This window comes from Mytilus trossulus, chromosome 1, assembly GCF_036588685.1.
Source record: "Mytilus trossulus isolate FHL-02 chromosome 1, PNRI_Mtr1.1.1.hap1, whole genome shotgun sequence".
NCBI lineage: Eukaryota > Metazoa > Mollusca > Bivalvia > Mytilida > Mytilidae > Mytilus > Mytilus trossulus.
Window position 1 is genome coordinate 21,808,075 of NC_086373.1, and position 21,111 is coordinate 21,829,185.

At 30.7% G+C, this 21,111-nt stretch overlaps 2 protein-coding genes across 6 annotated transcripts in view; both read right to left on the bottom strand.

Moving 5' to 3' along the window:
• Window positions 1-2,316: 2,316 nt before the first annotated feature.
• Window positions 2,317-9,448, bottom strand: LOC134718825 (death-associated protein kinase dapk-1-like). 4 transcript variants are annotated; one of them, XM_063581626.1, is made up of 3 exons: window positions 9,318-9,429; window positions 6,280-6,495; window positions 2,317-5,735 (listed from the first exon to the last, which is right to left on the bottom strand). In XM_063581626.1, exon 3 carries the CDS (start codon window positions 5,726-5,728, stop codon window positions 4,592-4,594), a length of 1,137 nt encoding a protein of 378 aa, XP_063437696.1. In that variant the 5' UTR covers window positions 5,729-5,735; window positions 6,280-6,495; window positions 9,318-9,429; the 3' UTR covers window positions 2,317-4,591. The 4 variants fall into 4 exon arrangements, with proteins under 4 accessions (XP_063437696.1, XP_063437684.1, XP_063437689.1 ...); XM_063581614.1 differs by having other exon boundaries at window positions 2,317-5,728; window positions 9,318-9,428; XM_063581619.1 differs by lacking the exon at window positions 6,280-6,495 and having other exon boundaries at window positions 2,317-5,728; window positions 9,318-9,448.
• A 4,164-nt stretch (window positions 9,449-13,612) lies between these two features.
• Window positions 13,613-21,111, bottom strand: part of LOC134718848 (zinc-regulated GTPase metalloprotein activator 1B-like) — a 49,591-nt gene continuing 42,092 nt past the window's right edge. For both annotated transcript variants that reach the window (XM_063581647.1, XM_063581658.1), the window contains exons 13-14: window positions 18,210-18,333; window positions 13,613-13,962 (exon numbers count right to left, since the gene is read on the bottom strand). In XM_063581647.1, coding sequence (XP_063437717.1) covers window positions 13,892-13,962; window positions 18,210-18,333 — 195 coding nt within the window. In that variant the 3' untranslated portion in view covers window positions 13,613-13,891. The remainder of the gene's footprint in view (window positions 13,963-18,209; window positions 18,334-21,111) is intronic.

Here is a 21,111-nt window from a genome sequence, read left to right on the forward strand (position 1 = left end):
ATATTTATTCTTTAAGCTACTAAAGTAATTCATTATACAGGCAAGATTGACCTTAAATGATTTTTGCTTTTATGTTTATGTCTTTTTTGGTTAAATATAGCACCTCACGTATACAGGTATTTTTATATCCTTGTACATGTTTGGTTTGAGGATACCGCTAGTGACCCTGCTGACTTGATTTTGTTAGGGTAACGAGTTTTGTATGCCCCTGTCGTAGTGGAGGGGGCATTAAGTTTTACCCTTGTCCAACGTACGTCCGTACGTCCCACAGTTTGTTTCCGTTCTCTTTTATCAACAAAATAATGAAAAAAAAATGATCATAAACATTTGCACCAATAAAATAGCTTTTTATCTCTTTTTTTCTCAAGTATTGTTATATTTAAGTGTTTAATTTCAGAAAGATAGTCTTTTTTTTGTCATTTTTTAAAAAAAAATTTCAACACAATTTTGCTAGTATCAAGGATTTGTATAGTTAACTATAGCTAACTATTCAAATCCTTGCTAGTATCAAGGGTTCTTTTTAACAATTTTTGTCCTTTTAGAAAAAAAATATTCCATTTTTACTACAACACAATTTTCCAAATACTTTATTTTTGTTTCTGAAATTTCAAAGAGTAATTTTAATGCTTAAATATACTGACTGTATTTTACCTTTTATAAATAATTAATAATTGCTATAACAACACCTATTGTATTTTGTTTGTAGGCATAGATTGAATATGTTTTTATCAAATGTTGGCATAGGTTGAAGACACCCCTCAACCAATTGGTATGGAACTTATACACAATGCTTGTTACCACTAAATACAGATCAGGTTTGAATTTTGGTGATGTCATTTTACCATTTTAGAGTTATAAGTAAAATCACAAAAATACCGAACTCAGAGGAAAATCAACTTGCAAAGTCCATAATCACGTGACAAAATCAAATAACAAAACGCATCAAAAACGAATGGACAAGAACTGTCATATTCCTGACTTGGTACAGGCATTTTCAAATGTAGAAAATGGTGGATAAAACCTGGTTCTATAGACTGTCATCATCGTATAACAATTTTGAAAGGGGCAATTTAACAGAAAACAAAAACAACTTCTATCTACGAACACATTCATTGATTTAAGTGCCCTTGACAAATGGATTTTTTTTTATTCCGTTCTCTTTTCTTTCAATACTACACACACATATACTTAAGACAGCAATTTGGTCCCAAGAGTTTTGCTCGAAGTTTGATACGGTGTGTGATATTGAAAAAGCCATATCACATACACTTTATTATAAATACAGATTTTTCGAGTGAAATAACAGCATACAGATAAAGTTTTTGTTAAATCTTTATATCGATAGGTTATTGTTGTCCAGTGGCACGTATTTGATAATAATTCAGTACGAGAAAAACATTATCACCCAGTAACTACAATAGGTCAGTCCTGGTAAAGGGTCGATTGGGAGGAAGGGCGATAAATTTGGAATGCCACTTGAAAATGAGGATATAGTGGGATAGATTTCTGGTCGCAAAACTTCTCGCCGTAAGTATTGTGAAACCGTATATGCAGTAATATAAACATGTACACATTATTATGCGAAGAGTTACAGGTCTTGCGTCTAAATAAATTATTTCTTTCTTGTTTTTTTTATTATAAATTGTATAAGTTGCAGCCTCCGTGTCATTGTTTAAATTCGTATTGATATATAGTTTTAAACAACACGTACTCTTTTTTTACCAAAAGATTTCGAAAACCAAGTTCTTATTAGGATCGATTTTCTGCCAACTTTGTATAATAACTTTAGCGGATTATGTTTTTTTGTAAAACGAAAACGAAAACATCTTAAAACAATCTATACCTTTAATCCATAAACATAACAATGATTAAAATAATCAGCTATATAGAACATTCAAGATTTGAAAAGAAATTGTAAACATTCAATTAAAAAAAAATCCCCAATACCTATGCCAGTAGGAGACCATATTCGATTTGAAAACGGCCAAGATAAGAAAAAATTCAATATAGATAAATTGGATTTTAAATCAAATTAAGTACAATTGTATCTAAGTAATGTCGCCTATTAAAATACTAAGAAAGTAGCGTGAAAGAAGAAGAACAATTAAATGTTTATGAACTGGATAAGAATAACGTGTTAACAATTATCTATTATTCTTTTTCATGGATCAGCTTTGTGTGAAACCTATGATGTGTGTTGTTTATTTTAGAAATAATTAAATATTATGTCATAACGAAATTTTGAGCTTCCTTTGGATATGTGTTATAAATCTGTTTAAAAAACTTTCAAACAGGTATAAACAATGCTATACTATATTAATTGGTATAAGCAATGCTATACTATATAATTAATCCTGTTGGAACAAATATTCTTAACCATTTATTCCGTTAAAATACTGTAATATTGTATGCTACTAGGTTGAAGGATGTAATATCAGCAATTGCTGACGTAAATTTTTAAGCTTGCTTTGAGTAGCTAAACATTCTGCCATTTCGGTATGTTTGTCAATTGACGAGTTAAGCCTTTTTCAAGTGATTTTTATAGTTCGTTCTTATGTTGTACTGTTATACCACTGTCCCAGGTTAGGGGAGGGTTTGGATCCCACTTACATGTTAAACCCCGCCACATTATTTATGTATGTGCCTGTCCCAAGTCATGAGCCTGTAATCCAGTGGTTGTCGTTCGTTTATGTGTTAAATATTTGCTTTTCGTTCCTTTTTTTTATATAAAAAAGGCCGTTAGTTTTCTCGTTCGAATTTTTTTACATTGTCATATTTGGGCCTTTTAAAGCTGACTATACGATATGGGCTTTGTTCATTGTTGAAGGCCGTACGATGACCTATAGTTGTTAAAGCCTTTGTCATTTTTGGTCTCTTGTGGACAGTTGTGTCATTGGCAATCATACCGGTACACATCTTCTTTTTCATATTAACACAGTTTTTCCTTTTGTGCTTTTGTTGTCTTTCTTACTGTTTTTTTCCTAAACTAGCTGTTTTTTTTTTTAACCAAACAGAGATCTCTACATTACAAGAGTGTCGCCTGCTTTACAGACTATAATTGATTTATGGTTGATAGTATTGAAGATACAGTTGGACTAAACTCAACATCATCAATAATCCTTGATAATGGGGACAAGGTCAGATAAACCATACCAGACGAACATGTACACCATTTACAATCGTTCTCTACACTATGCATAAAAAATTGGCCTATATGCTTATAGTATACACGAAACAAACAAAAACCTGAAAGCTTAATATTGTCAAATGGACCATGAATATGAGGTCATGGGCATTTAATGTATGACAGACATGTACACCTTACAATCATTTCATGCATCAAATATGTCAACCTATAGTTGTTAACGTCTGTGTCATTTTGGTCTCTTGTGGACAATTGTCTCATTGGCAATTATACCACATCTTCTTTTTTTATATTGACCTATTACTCAAAGTATCTAATAAACAGATTAAACTTGAAAAACTTAATATTGACCTATAAACCATGAAAAAGATGTCAAGTTCGGATGAAAGATGCCAAACAGGCATATACACCTTACAAGCATTTCATGTCTCAAATATAGTTGACCTACTATTTATAGGATTCGAAAAAGGGGCATAATCACGTAACTTTAGCATTGCTCACTTATCCATGAACTGAAGTTGAGATCATGTGAACCCTGTCCGACAGAAATGTAAACTTTGAATCCATATCCCAAATATAGTTATCCTATCAATTAAATACTAGGAAGAAAGAACTTCATATGATAAAAAACGAAATATTCTTTAAGCAGTCGCTAAAGAATGTAAATGAGGTCAAAACAATACGACTGAAGGAAACTTTGTTACATAGGCAATATGGTATGAAGCCTTTATGTGTTTTTCTCTCCGGCTGTATACAAATAGTAAATGCTGCATCCGCCTACTAATTGTAATCCCTAAATCTTGCATTCTGAGGTGAAAGTCGCAGGCAGGTAATAAGTATCTTTGCAATTAATTTTTTGTTGTTGATGTCAGCATAATTTAGAAAAGCAGTTTCCAAGTGACGAGTGTCGTGGTTTGGGTTTAATCTTGACTGAATTTTATCAAGTGAATTCCTTTTAAATAATGCAATAAAAGCTTATTTTCAGTCAAAAATATCTGAAATCTTCTATCAAGATTTAAATTTCAAGATAATGAGGAATTTAAGCGTGCCTCTTTAGCACCAAAAAGTTGAAAACAATATGCAAATGTATTTAAACTGTAATCACGACCAAACAAAGCCTTTTGTGATTAATTTATCAATATAGAAAACAATTGCAACAAATAAAATGCAAAATAGAAATGTATACAGATAGCATCGATTGAAATGTAGCATATTTCATACGAAAACAATCGTAATTCTATATTCGCTGTAAAAAGCAAATGTTTGTATCGTGTTCTTCATTATAAGCAGTGATTGACCCAGGACATTTCCATCTAAACATACAGGTCACTTTATACACAAAGAAACAAAATCAATCTGGGTGTATTCTTTACGTGTATGTTGAAAATGACTATTGTCGCTTTAAAGTTGTACTTAAACTGTTGTCACCTGTTACCATGGTTATTGTTATGTTTCAATTGTTGGTAATTCTGTTGAGGTACTAGAACTGACAGTAAAAGATGATGGAAATTTCTTACTTTTCTCTTTTCGCCAATCTGGCTGATACTGATCGCAATATATTTTGAATAATGTCGTCATGTCTGGGACAACCAAGGACTTGCTTCTTTTATTAAGCGCCAACAATTTTGCCGTTGAGGGATGCAGTCGTTTTGCGCGATGAGATCTGAGAGAGTGTGGTCGATGCACCATTTCGTAATCTTCTATTTCGCGCATGAGCATTCGACGAGCATCTCTACCTTGAATAAATGCTTCATCTGACAATCGGTCATTCAATGATGCCATGAACGTGTGCCCAAATCGGACAGGTGACGACACGGGTAAAGCAAGATGCTTCACGTGTTGACAAGGAGGAACCAGAGGCTGGGAATACATTGTAGATTCTCTGGAAAAAGACAAAGCCGATAAAGTTGGAGCACTCGCAGAGACGGGATACCGTCTATGCTCAAAGCCTCTATTTATTTCTGCACTCTTTTGAACCCAATCTGAAGCATTTAAGTATACTTCGTTGTCTCTAAGTGTCGGACAAGCCCTGCCCTTTACCAGTAATTGATACGCAGACGCATAATGTCCATTTTTACAAGCTAACAACAATGCCGTATAGCCAAGATTGTTGCGTGTATCAATATCTAATCCAAATTTGACAAAGCAGTCTGTAAGAGCTTGGACGACTTTAGGATTTTTGCTTGCTGTAGCATGATGTAGAGGTGTATCACCGTCATTGTCTCCCTCATTGATGTCTATTACATCTTCTCTAATTAAACACTGTACTATCAAGTGACGACCGTTCATACAGGCATAGCTCAAGGCCGTTCGGCCATACACGTCTCGCAAGTTCAGAAATGCTCCAGCTTGTATCAAAATCTTTGCCATTCTATACCCGTATTCTTCATCCACCATACATGCCAACATTAATGGAGTCCTCCCATTTAAGTCTTTACTGTCCATGTTTGAATTATGTTTAGCTACTAGTAACCGGACCTGATGCAGTCTACAGTCTAGCACGGCCTGGTGAAGAGCGGTTTTAACCAATCTCCTTGTCGCCGAAGGCGGCGATATTTGTACTTGACTTGACATTGCACTCATCTAAAAAATAATGTAACATAATTTTTAAGAAACTCATATAAAAACTCTGAAAGCATGTTTGATTTACAAAATGTCTATGAAAGGCGTATTATATGTAAATATGTATGACGCTCATTATTTGTGCAGTAGTTTCATATGTTATCTTGCTATGTAGGGTGTTTCAATTTCCAGTGAAGACGGGACTTAATTATGAGTAAGATGATGATCAACATATTTTTAAGTAAAAAAAATATAAAGAGAATTCACGACGAATTCACGACGAATTCACTCTACCTTAGTTACACCGTGTTTTTGTTCTGTCAAAGTTCAAGTTCTTCCAGTTTATTACACGTACACCTCCCTTAATATTTCAATTAAGGTTTACAACAGTAATTACTTCTGTAATGTGTGTTGACTTCTGCTGTCTTGTGGTGTAGTTTTAAGATCTTTCACTATAACAGTTGTGGTTTTCTTAAATCAGCGCCGTCATAAATAATGTTGAATTTGTGTAATCAATGAACAAATTACATGCATTTAGTGAAAAATACAATAAACAATACAAAAAAACTAACCTCCTATGAGTTGAATATCAATCCTTTAAAAAATCAACAATACTTCTTTACTTCACGAAACATTGAATAACTTATGTGTTAATCCCATAACGGTTAATCTGCATATGTATAATCCAGTTTTATTAAATCTGTTTTTAATTTCACATGGATTTGCAGTTAATACACATTGGATTGAATTGCAGTCTTCACATCCGATTGGCTTGCGTTGCCATGGTCCTGAAACAAGAACCCCAGTGTCCAAATAAAGGTAAAGTTCGATTATAATTCCCCACTTGGACGATTTGTTCGAATATTGAATTTCTAACCTATGACTTATTATTAAAAGACTGATCAGTTAACAAAGCAGATACAGTTCAAATGCAATGAAGTGATACTTAGCGTAGAAGTTAGATATTATTTATATCGCGAACTGATAGCCCGTAAAATGTTTATAAAAGGACAACAGAATAAGGCAACATTTGTGTCAAGAGGATTGTATTATTGTTAAGATAAAAAAAAAAAGCAGCTATTCACAAATCTTGCATGTAATTTAAATATTAATAAGTATATTATTATTTTTTTCACTGTGCAAATTGATTTAAATCTTTAACAAATTTAAGCTACTTCAAAACCACTTTAATATTTTGACGCGAAATTGAGATGTTAATGTTTATTTGGGTAATGGTTCGATTTAATTGTGTTTTTTCGAATGTTTTTCTTTTGATAATGGACCATGCCATTTACTTATCAAACTTACTAAAACATTTTAATTTATTGTAATTTTTTTGATATTATTATGCTCAACTGCCACAGGCTCCTTCTGTTAGGCCAATGATTAAATGGTATATTGAGATATTTTAATTTCCTTGTTTATGCTTACAGTTCAGGGCACAGTTTCACGAAGCTGTCTTAGGACTAAGACATGTCTTAGGATGGTCTTACGACATATCTTAGTCCTAAGTGGGTTTCACAAAGTGGTCCTAAATTATGACATCTCTTAAAGTTGGTCATAAAGTTAGGACAACGCGAGAGGTGTCTTATGATGGTCTTAGGATAGTTATACGTTTATTTATACAAATTACACTTATTTTTTATATTAATTTTGAAAAAAATATCTTATTATCATCTAATTATCTATTCTCCTGTTCCTGCTTTTAACGTAATTTTTCTAGATTGACGGATTATCATGATTTGTCAACAATGTAAATTCGATGTATAATTGATATCAAGATTGCACGATTTTATCCCTTAACCTTTTATAACCAATAAAGTCGAAATTGAATTCAACTCACTTGTACCAAAAAAATTATCATTTTATATTCTTGTTTTCTTAATTTTTCATTAAAAATTTCATATTTATATTAATGTATTGTTTGAAGATAATTTATAAATAAATAACTTTTACTTTTTTTATATTTATTTTGCAAATTATGTCATTTATATTGATCAATACGTTTAGAATAATTTATGGTAAGACAAACTACATTTACATGATTTTTTTCCGTAAATCATATTTATATTTGAAAATTTAAAGAACTTGAGACAGGTTTAGGATGTCTTAGCTAAGATCATCCTAAGCCAGCTTCGAGACGAGGTCTGAGATATGTCCTAGGATAGTCATAAGAGGATCATAAGACATGTCCTAAGATATGTCTTATGACATGTCTTAGGATAGCTTCGTGAAACCGGCCCCAGTACTACTGCTGACTAAAGCGGAGGGGGTTTCTACAAGCAACAGATACTACATGTAACCAGAAAACTGGACTTTTAAAAATCAATGATCTGACGTGAACAACATCCTTAAATTGGCGATTCCTTGACATGCAGGCTCTAAAATGATTTAAAAAATATATGCTAATTAAATCAAGAGTGGACACGCTTATATTTCAGTTACTAATATAATACTCACGACACATTAACTTGAATAACCAGAGAATAAATACCGCGGAAACAAATATTAAAACTATACTAGTATCTCGCACTGTTCAGCATTAACATCATGGTCAAGAGTTCAATGTCAAAATATGTAATAATTTTACAGACCAAATATATTTGACCAATTAATTTATAGACAAAAATAATAATGGTTTCCATTAAGCAAACAAATAATCGCATGAATTCGTCGCAAGCGAGACAAAAACTAAATTCTTTAACAAAAATGAGACAAACAAATAAAACGAAATGAAAATGGACAGTTTATTCAGTCTGTCAAACATATTTAAACTGTGTACTTAAATTTACTTTAGAATTTAAATAGGAGACGATTTAAAAACTTTATTGTTATGAAAGGTCGTTAAAAGCAATTAAAGGTATGTGGATATTAGACTTTTGAACCTTTAATACATTAATTTCAAATATTCTAGTATCAGCGGCACACATTACGCGTGAAACGGAAACCATTTTTTTTATTTCCTTATTCCACAAGATGGTGTTAATTTCAAATATACTAGTATCAGCAGCGCACATTATGCGTGAAACGGAAACATTTTCTTTTTTAATATCCTTAATTAACAAGATGGTGTGATTTACAAATGTAATAGTATCAGCGACACACATTACGCATGAAATGGCATCATTTTTTTTTTTTTTAATTTCCTTAATTTACAAGATTGATCGATTAATTTGAGAGAACAAAAGTTTGCGAAATCTCTAAAAGAAAATTATGACATTCTTCTTTACTGCCTATCATTTATAAGCGTGAATATTTATTATTCATGCCATCTTTCAAAGTCAGGGTACTTGATATATCTTTATGAATTTGACTGTAACGCTACTTTAATATTGAGAAAGCGCTAAACGTTCGATCTCTTCTTTAAGCAGGAGTTGTGGAATTTTTGAAAAAAAAACACATTCCAGTGCACCAACTATCTATATTTGAACCAGTAGGGTAATAAACGCAATATTATTGGAAGTCAAAAAAGAAACTTATTGTTAAAAAATCCTCAAATTTTGATGTGCTTATAAAAACTGACACAAAAAATTAAATCACATTGATCAAAATTGCGGGAAAGTTCAACAAATTGCCAATTTCTAAACAGATTTATAACTTAAACACTCACCGTTTCAACATGCTTTCTAACCCCACTGTCGTTCAAGTAAAACTAAAGTTAGATAAATACTACATATGTGGTCGTAAACCGACTTTTAAATCTTTTCATCATTTGATTAAATAGAAGTGAAGTCAGTAAAATCCTAACAATTCAATAATTATACAAATCGTAACAGATTTATCTACTAAAGCACCGGGAGAGGGTCTACTAGAGATTTATAACAAAAGACAGTTATTCAATAATTTCATATCAAACCTAGGGAATCAATGTTTTTGAACTTAATAAACATTGCACGGATATTATATACAAAACTTCTACAATGATTTAATCGTTAATAAAGAGGTAAAAAACTTTAAAGAAAAGATATGATAGCAGAGGTGTCAACTCGGTGTAACGGTGTAAAGTTATGACTTATTAAACTTCGCAAAATCATATATGGATTACCTCCATATTAAATGATATTATACAATTTTATTATCTCCCAAAAGAGAATTACCATTCATATCTGTTAAAATATTATTGTCATTTAGTCCATTTTAAAAAAAAAAAAGTTGCGATCATTTAAAAAATTCCATCAACTGCTATGACTTCTTTCACTATTTTCCTACCCATAGATTAAGAATCAGTATAATGGAAAAGATCGTACCCTTTTCTCTAAACACCACTGTTATCTATGATGAGTTATTTCACTTATTTACCTACGACAGGCTATGCCTCGTGATGCATATGATAGGGAAATGTTGTCACAACTCAACGTCTGTTTAACCACTGTTTTCTCAAGTTTCCCCAAAGTGAAACCTCTCTCTTTTATCTATGATTCTGCGGATTGGCGACACTTCCGTTTTTTTTCCGTCATCCTCTCGTTCTTTACAACTCAGGTGTCATTACATTACAACTTTTGTTAAATCTTCTGTCTGTCCGGTGCCCTTTCAAAATTTTCTGTTTCAGGATGGTCTTAATATCCTGGTAATATGCACATAGGGATCTTATCTTGTGTGGTTCTTCGTAAGTTATCTTGTTTGTCAAGTTGTATTGGAAATTTTCCATTACAGCAGATAAAATGGAAGTTAGATAGCTGACTGTTGTCTATTTCGGACATTCTGTACCGTTCAGTAGCACTGAAAAATCGTATTACTGAAAGTTGATCTTTTCAAAATATTTCAAAGTCTGTAAAAAGTCGGTATGCTTTTCTGTTTTTTGTCATGTTAAGCTCAAATGTCTTTGTTACTACGCCAGTGACGTTTCTGATCATATAATTTGGTCTTCTGTCAAACAGGAATGATGTTCTCCCATATTGCTTTTAAAAACAGCTTGATAAAAAAGACAACAGTAGTATACCACTGTTCTAAAGATGTCTGTTGTAAGTTCATTGTCAGCTTGGAATTTTTGTTCTCGTTCTTTCCTGTTGAGGTCTTTTTGAAAATTTTCTTTCTGTAATCCCTGTTTTTTTCTTTTTCAGAGGTTCATGTGTTGTAACCGGTAGGAAATACGTTCAACATTTTGTCTGTGTTTTTTTTAAATTTTTGAACACGTGGTGAAACCGTATGTAATTTATCACTTTTCTCACAACATAATGTCTTAGCTTTTAATCTCTGATCTGTCGATCGAAGGAACATTTCTTTGTCAGCTATAAGTGTTAAATCAGATAATTTCACGTCAGGTAAACTAATTCAGATTTTAAACATCTGCATTTCCTTTAAAAAAAGAACACAGCAGTTACAGTAATATATTTGACTTCATTGCCCTTCCTTCCAAGATTTTTCCTAAACAATCAAATTATTTCTAGAATTTGGTTTAAAGATAACTTTCGTTCTATTTAAAACCGGTAGTGTACTCAGGTGCTTTGGATTTTCCGATTCAAATTAGACACCTGTCGTGTAACTGTTGCTTTTGCAACAAGCAAATATACGACGATAAGTCGCATTCTGTAATGTCAGGAAAAAAGAAAGCAATGTGGTTGCGTCACATGGTATCTATATATGAAGAAACCTACCATAATTCATGTTACCTCCTACTAATTCCTAACCAGCATATTTGTATTAAATTCTCTGATTGAAGAACCTGATACAGATATGATACATTGACATCCACTACTAGAACAAAAACAAAAACAAAAACGGAAGCAAAATTATTGCATGTATACAACAAAACAAAAATTGCGGATTTAGGAAACTCAATGCCTTTAAACACTTCCGTGGTACATTTCTCTTCCTGTGTAGACAAATGGTGTATTAAACCTGGTTTAAAGCTATATACACAGCTACTTTTGCATAGGTACTATTTCTGTACTAAAAATTTGTAGTACTGGAAATCTACTTTTAATATTCAGTACTATTTTGTTACTCTAAAATTATTGTAATATTAAGGTACCTGTATTTTACAGTACAATATTTGTACTTGAAATTTAGGTACTACAGATTTTTGGTTACTACCGATACATATTTAGCATTTTGAAAGTTTTTCTATTTCAAATGTGTCAAAGTTATGATTTTCAAACATGAAATATTGTATTATTTCTGTACCAAAATATTTAGTACAAATCAAGTACTTGAAAATACAAGTACCTAAATATTACAATAGTTTTAAAGTAAAGAAATAGTACTAAATATTAAAAGTAAATTTCCAGTACTGCATTTTTTTTAGTACAGAAATAGAAATAGCTGTGTAGCTAATTCTCTCACTTGTAGGACAATTGCATTTAATTCCATTACAATGACAACAATGTGTGAACAAAACAAACAGACAAAGAAGGTAAAAATTTCAAAGATAGGGGTACAGCAGTCACCAATGTGTTATAATCTTAATCACTACATAAGCAAACACAAGTTGCGAAGCACCATTTGTACCAAGTATTCAGTGGAAAAGACATCTTTGTACACAGCTACTTTTGCACCTGTACTATTTCTGTACTAAAAATATGTAGTACTGGAAATTTACTTTTAATATCTAGTACTATTTCTTTACTTTAAAATTATTGTAATATTCAGGTACTTGTATTTTACAGTACTGGATTTGTAATAAATATTTTGGTACAGAAATTATACAATATTCCATGTTTGAAAATCATAATTTTAAGAGATTTGAAATGGAAAAACTTTCGAAATGCTGAAAATGTAATGATAGAAACCCAAAATCTGTAGTACCTAAATTTCAAGTACTGTAAAATACAGGTACCTAAATATTACAATAATTTTAAAGTAACAAAATAGTACTGAATATTAAAAGTAAATTTCCAGTACTACAGATTTTTAGTACACAAATAGTACCTATGCAAAAGTAGCTGTGTATAGAAGTATTAGGATACAGATACTAAAGGTTAAACACTGATTGCTCGATTTCTCAATTCAACATGCAAGAATGTTTTTGACGGATTTTAATTAGTTCTTCATTAAACCATGAACAGAGGTGATGGTCAATTGGCTCCTGTTAGTTGGGCATGTGCACATAGAGCCTATAACCGTACAAAAATGGTTTGATTAACTGATGTCCATTTATCGTTTATCTAAATTATATAGTGCCAATTTTAGATTGTTGTAGTAAATTGTAGTCTGTTTCAGAAGATTTGCTGAGGTCATTGTGAAGAGATGGAGTTGTTTTGAAAACAAAGGATCGACTTTCAAGCAAATACATCATACATTATTCTTTTCCCTTTCCATGCCTCCTCAAAGATAAAACCCTTTTATTTAATGGTTTTCCCTCTGTAACTCCTTGTTTTGAATATTAAAGCCACACTACCATGGATACAATATGAACATCTCATATTTTTTTCTTTTCCTTTTTAGATTTTTGTATATTTTTTTGGAGAACGATTTTGTCTGCCACTAAAACTCAATGTATAAGAAAGAAAATATTCAATGAGAAACATGTCCCTTTTTACAATGAGTATCCCTCTATCACATGGTTTGAGGGGAGTTGCAGTTTTTTTTATTGATTCAGTGATCTCTGCAAAAAGATGGATGATTTAGTACAATTGAAGAGACTTGGACACTTAGTGTTGGTCAGATGATGGCTTTGAAACAAGAGTCTGGTCTGGTTTAAGACATATGCTCTGCTTGTAGCATCATGTGTCTATATTATATGAACAGTGAAATCACTTTCAAAATCATATTTGGCAAACAAAATCATAAATTTCTCTCGCTATGACCTGTATGCCTACTAATTTTCAAGTTGATATGAAGATTTCTTTAATGGTAAACTATCGTACAAACCTGAGACTGTACCTTTTTTTATGTAAGAAGATTTCTGTGTTCAGTAAACATTTAAAAGCTTTCAATGTATGAAATTCAAAGTTAAGACAAGCAGAGGAATATGTCCATGTTTAATAATGCAGGACTCCAAAACTTGAATATAAAATCAAAACAAATTTATCAAAAGATGTTTTCATATGAAATGAAAGAAATATAAATTCGAAAGTTATAAGAAGGTGGCAAGTTCACCATTCATAACATTGTTTCCCGTATTTCCTGTATATTTCCCTTTAAAGTTATTTGTAATAATACCAATAAAAAAACTCTGTGTAGAATAAATCAAAAGTCGTTTTTCTATGACAATGTTGCAGTGAATTCTATCATTCCTGATACTTGTCAGCTAGCTGGAGAATCTGTTACACATTTAAATATAATGTCCTCTAAAATCTGTTGCTCTAAATTCTTCCCTACAACAAAAAAGTGGTAATATATACAGGATATTTCCATTTGAAAAAAATAATTAATCTACTTGAATAAAATATCATATTTAAACTCAAATACTTTTAAAAATTGTTTAAATGTACAGCTCTTTCCTGAAACCTACTTCAAAAGTAATGCATATGATTAAAACATAATAATATGAGGCCCAATTACTACACTTGTTAGAAAGCAGTAGTGGTTAACTGCAATTGAAAGGAGCATGGACAAGTAAATAGAAAGTATTATTCTTTATATACACTCACCTCTTACAAATAAATTTGATTACAAGTAAGTTGGAAGCAAAGAAATGTTATAAATAAAAGATATTGCTTTCAATGTGCTCAAATGCTATAACATATGATAGTTCTGGAGTAACCCCCAACCCATAACATATCAGAGATGGGTCTGATTACTTTCAATGTAATTGATTAAATTACAATTACTTTGTCAATTGTACGATTAAATTAAATTAACGATTACATCATTTCTGAAAGTATCTGATTAAATTAATGATTACATTGGCAAAGTAATCATGATTACATCTGATTACAATGAATAAGAAAATTACATTTTTGATGTCAATGAATAAATGTTTAAAAATAGCTATATAGATATAGGAAGATGTGGTGTACATGTAAGCCTCAATGAAACAACTCTTCATCCGAATTGCAATTTATAAAAGTATAGCATTTTTGAAAAGGATTTTTTTTAATAATTATAAAATGGTTACTTCAATTTTCATCAGTTTAATAAACCACAAAAGTTCAATGTATATATACATGTACATGCACATTGTGCCTTGGTTATGACCTATCACAGTTTATCGCCATTGATCTCTGAAAAGTTTAATGAATAAAGTTTTATGAATAATTTGCTGCAACTTGTCTTCTGATCTCTTCCAGGCTTTATATGAATTACAAGGTGCAATTTATGGAAGTTAAAATATGAATGAAATAAAGTTAACAGTTAAAAAGTATGTGATTTTTTTTTAATAGAATTGTTACATCGTGTTGTAAACAAATTATAAGTACTTAAATCATTGCATTTTGCATGTTCAAATCCATACCAAAATTTGTTTATTTAAAACAACATGTTTGTCCAACTTTTATTTAGTTTGTGCTAATTAGATAATTTTTATCCTTTATCATATATGTATTGCCCTACAGCTATTCTCAATTGGTAATTGCAATAAAACCTTAATTATTCTCCTACCTGTCAATTCAAAGTTGACAAAAATCACAATTTTAACAAAAGAATATAATTTAGGGTTTATAATGAAAAGTATTACTTGAATGTAACAGTTATTATCAAATGTATATATGCATCTGTTAATTGTGAATATATTTACAATATCTTTATTCAAAGGCTAGAGACATACAATTGTGTTATATGTCTCTGCTTTGGCTAATGATGAATTTTCAATACTGTAACATTTTATTTTTTTGCTTCAGTATGCAAATCAATTAGCATGCTTAAAGTAAACAAAAATAATTTAACATGTAAAATATTTATTAAATATGAATAATAAAAAGTTCATTTATTGACATAAACACAGTTTTAGAATTTTTTCATTGTAATCAGAATGTAATCAAAATGTAATCAGGATTACAGGCTATTTTGAAAAGTAATTGATTAAATTAAATTACATGTAATCAGATTTGAGGCTGATTAATGATTACACTGATTACTTGACAAATTGTAATCAATTACAGCTGATTAACGATTACAATTACAATTACCCCAACTCTGTACCATATAGATCAAAGGATTTGAAACAAATTATACTGATGTATCAAGCATTTCAAAGCTTCAAAATAAAAGGTATAAAAAAACAATGCCAAACTCAACTTCTGGAATAACCTGAAGAAATGCAAAACAATTTTATAAACTGCTTGATTGTGTAAATAGGCAGGACATAAGAGCTCTTTAAAAATGACTACATATCCAGATTATACATTAATAATTCCAAATTTAAGATTAGGAGAGAATGGCAGTGTTTGAGTGTACAAACAATATATACATGAGACTGTCTTTCGGAGCTACAATATGTTATTTCTAATCAAAGTTTATTATCACATTATAATTCTTAACTTTGCAAAAAGTTGAGTTCACACTAGTTCAGCTTTACTGTTACCTTTAAGACTAATTGTTGATAATATAAGGCAGCAGTAGTTTACCAATGTTCAAGTATCGCAAACAAATCAGGAAGAATTTAATTAATGTAACATATAAAACCTAAACTCCAAAAGGTGTGTTAACAGGATAAGTGTCTTCTGATTTTAAAAGCATCATCTGCCTTGTCTTTCATTTTCAATTAATCATCCAGTTTATTTATAAGATTTTAGTTTGGTTGTACTAAATTGATACAATATATTTGGTTAACATTTTGGTTTAGAAGAAATACCGACATAGCTAGATAATATATTAATTAACTAATTACTACCACAATTTGATATTTATAGATTATCGGTGATCATCTCAACGAGATTGATTTTCTCGCTTGAGCCGGGACGGCGAAAGCGAGAAACGCAATCGAGTTGAGATGACCAGTGATAATCTTTTTATCGCTATTTTACCTATGACAACGCTGTCAATTTCGTGTCAATTTCGTTAGTAACGCCACGTGCATGCTTAGTTACTGGCGATAATTTTTCCATCTCAGGCGAGTAGCATGATATGAAAATTATCACAAAAAAAGATCAAAGGAAAAATGCACAAAATAGCGATAATAATCAGTATTGTAATTTTCTTTGTTATTAATAAATGTTATACCAATATTACAAACCTAATCTTGAATTCTATCCTAATTCTATCTTATTTTTGGGAAATTTTTAGAAATTCAAATGTGACGTCACTTTAAATGGTGCATTTATAAATTTGGCTAACATGGCTGTGAATTTTTATATGCTGGTTTAGGTTATTTATCTTTCTGTTTTTATTTTGTAGTTAGTCACCGGTTTTATCATTAATATCTATTATATAGTCATTTTATAAAAAATTACTGTTTGCATAAGTATGAATTATCCTAAATAATAAGGATGTTCTTATCCCAGGCAGAAAAACGTAGCCAAATTGGGCACAACTTTTTGGAACTTTTGGTCCTCAATGCTATTCAACTTTGTCCCTTTTTTTTGGCTTTTGAATCTATTTTCATCAGAGCGTCACTGGTAAGTCTTGTGTGGACAAAATGTTTCTTTGGCATATTTAATTATAAACCTGGCACCTTTCTTTGTGTTTCTCCTCTTATATTTGATGTGTTTTCCTCAGTTTTAGTTTGTAACCCAGATTTGTTTTTTTCTCAATCATTTTATGAATTTCGAACAGCAGTATACTACTGTTGCCTTTATTTTGCTTATGTGCTTTGTCTATATGTCTATTGATTTTTTCTGTTATTTGTTTGTATTTTTAGCGATTAAGATTATAATGCAATGTTGACAGTTGTTCCCCTATTTTAACATTTATACCTATTATGTCTCTTTGTTTTGTTCACACATCGTTGTCAAAATAATGACAATTTATGTGACTGTCATACGAGAGGTTTAGCTAGATAAAACATTAGGTTTAATCCACCATTTTCTAAATTAGAAAATTCCATTACCAAGTTAGGAATATGATAGTTGTTATCTATTTCATTTGATGTGTTTGAGCTTTTGATTTTGCCATTTTATTGGGTATTTCCCGTTATGAATTTTCCTCAGAATTTTGTTTTTAATGTGATTTTACTTTTTTCTGCCATGTAAATTCATACAGTAAGATATTGAAGTGACTAAGTGTTCTAGTTGAAAGAAATCTACATTTATACAGAGAACATCTCAGTGATTTTGTGATTTTACTTTTTTTCTGCCATGTTAATTCACAAAGTAAGATATTGAAGTGACTAAGTGTTCTAGTTGAAAGAAATCTACATTTATACAGAGAACATCTCATATATACATATAGGTAAATCAATTTTTCCCAATTTAAGTTAAGAGGGGGTGGGTTGTCAGTGAAAAAACTATATGAATTAAGTTTTTTATCCTTCATTGAACTTTTGATGTCTTCCCTAAATATATTTTATAATGAGTTTGCATTAGTTGATATCTGATATATTCGGTATAGTCAATGAGACAGCAATTTTACCACACAAAAGATGTTTAAAGATCAGTATAGGGTTTCAACAATAGACACGTGTCTCTACAATAAGCAAACGTTTTGTTTAGTGTTAAAACAAAAAAAATCTTAAGTAAAGTGTTACCTATAAAAACAATTCTATTAATTCTGTCCTCTGTTTTTTCCCATGGTGTTGTATAAAATGAATCATATAGTTCTTGTACTCCTTGTATTACTAAACGTTTATCTTCTGAAGTAGATAACAAACCCTACAACAAAAAGGAATATTTAAAATTATAATTAATATCTTTAAAACTCTGGCACAACTATTTATTTATGAACAAATTGTGTAATGTAGCTGGCATAATATAAATGTTCATACATTAAAATAAGAAATAATTTCCAGAAAGACTGCATTTTACTTAAAGCAAACAACAAATGTAATTAATATCATACTAAAGAAATTCTGTCACAGATTTAGTAATAGTAAAACAAAGTAAAAGTTGTAAAGTACATAGGATAATAACATTTTTGTAAAATAGAAAATATCAAATATAACAATATTTAGAGTGGGTCATCAGCTTTTGTTTAGCTTAAAATCTGAAAGGTAATTTATATTTTAACTGGAGGATAAAAACAAAGCTATTTTGTGAGTATTATAGATCTACATATATTTGGCCAATCAATCTTATGCAAGGTTATCATAGATCATGAACATGTATGTTAACTATAACACTCTATAATCTGGATTATACACCTGTTAAATAAAACTTTGACAGTAATTCTGAATTATTCATCAAGTAATCTGATGTATTTCATTTAAGTGCTGACAATCTATAATCTGACTAAAAGTGTCAATGAACACAAGGCATTTTAACTATAAATTAGTTATTATGAATCTTAAGGTTTACCTTTAATCATTCAACATTAGGGTAAAATATTGATATTTTCTTGAGATTGTTTTTTTATTTAAATGAATAATTTGGTGAGATGTTTCCCCTTTATAAATTGGATATCAAAGATCAGCATTTTGATCAGAAAACTTTAGGAATAATAATTCAACTACATTTTGTTTTATATTTAAATTTTATTTTAAAGATATGTGTTACGACCAATCAAAGTGAAAGTGACCATGCTGCTATATTATTGCCTTTTTTACTGGTTATATATAAATACAACTGATTTTTAAGTCATTGAGGTCAAGGTCTCATTACAAACTTAAAATTGACCAATAAGCCATGTAAATGAGGTCAACTATGATGAACCCTTCCAGACAGATGTGTACTCCTCACAACTCACAATCACTATATACAACATATATCATTGACAACTGCTAAAGGTTTCTGAGGAAATTACCTTATGATTACTTCTAATTGACCAATGAACCATAAAAATTAGGTAAAAAAAAGTCAGATACGTTTTGTCAGACAAACATGAACACCTTCAAATGATTTAAAACTGAAATTAAGTGGACCTATGATTTTGAAATTTCTAATATAGATATAAACACAAAAACATTACTGATCAATGGCCACATGCACCCTGTCTAAATGACCTGTAGCCATTACAGCCATTGTAAATATCAAATATAGTTGCCATTACTGATACATGCATTCATTATCACTGAACTAGTTTATATTTGTTTAGGGGCCAGCTGAAGGACGACTCGGGGTGCAGGAATATCTCGCTACATTGAAGACCAATTGGTGACCTTCTGCTGTTGTTTTTTCTTTTCTTTGGTCGGGTTGTTGTCTCTTTGACACATTTCCCATTTCCATTCTTAATTTTATTGCTAATCGCAAAAACAAAATACTGATATAATAGCCATGATAATGAGATCAAGGTCAGATGAATTTTCTCAAACAGTCAATAACCATTACAACCATCATATATGAATGAAAATTTGATTAATGTAATGTATCACTTATTGTAATTGAGAAACTGACCTAATATGAAAACTTAATGCTGATAAAATAATAAGGATGGTAAGATCAAGGTCAAGAATATTATTGTACAATAGATGTTTATATCAAGCAGCCATTATATATTTGAGAAAATAAAAAAAAAGTTTTTAAAACAGAACTATACAAAAAAAAAATATTTCAAGACCACAACTTCACGGGTAGTAAGGTCGTCATATCGAGGAGCGTTTAGTACAGTGATTTTGTCATAGTTTGGATAAGTTTGACATGGTTAATTTATGTTGTTTCCCCAAACTATTGCCTCAGTTCTATTCACACGAGCAGATAAAAAGCAAATAAGATGCTTGAAACTGTATTGGAGGTCAAACGATCTATATTGGAATTGTTGTTTCACGAAATTAACACAGAATAAGCAAGATATCGGAATTGCTATGGTTCGGTTAAGCGTTTGACATGGTTCGGTTAAGAGTCTTGAAAATCGTCATGGTTTTGGTCAAGATTGTCATGGTTTAGATCGAAATAAATATATATGTGTTTCACTTTAATACTGAAAATTTGATTGATAGCGCCTGTTATTGAACGAAGTTACACTATATATTAACTGCCTGAGAAGAAAATGGCCTGTTTAACCAAATTTAGTGGGTGTAATCGTAAAAGCGTAAATTAAACATATCATGTTACTTTTCGAAAAGTTTTCTACAATATAAATTTAAAATTCACTGCTCTTTTAAACTAGCTTTCGATAAAATTTTACAAAAAAAAAGACAAAGCGTTGCTTCTGTTTCTCATATAATCTTTTCTACATATGTCTATGCTCGACTCTGACGGGGATTTCATGAGCGCATCACTAGTGAAATAGCTAAAGACTTCTACTCAAAAGTGGCAGCTTGTCAAAAAGTAATTTTTGTTTTTCCTTTTCTTTTCTAGAAAACTATACATTTGTTGGTTTTTCTTTATTTTAAATTTTGAACCAGTTTATGATGAATAAAAGGAGATGTAGGGTTATAAGTCCATGATACAGTTACCCAAATACAAAACTAACCAAAAGATATTAAGAGGACATCATAAGTCGTCAACCATTTACGAAACCGAATGGTTACGCGTAGCATGGACAACAGTTTTAAA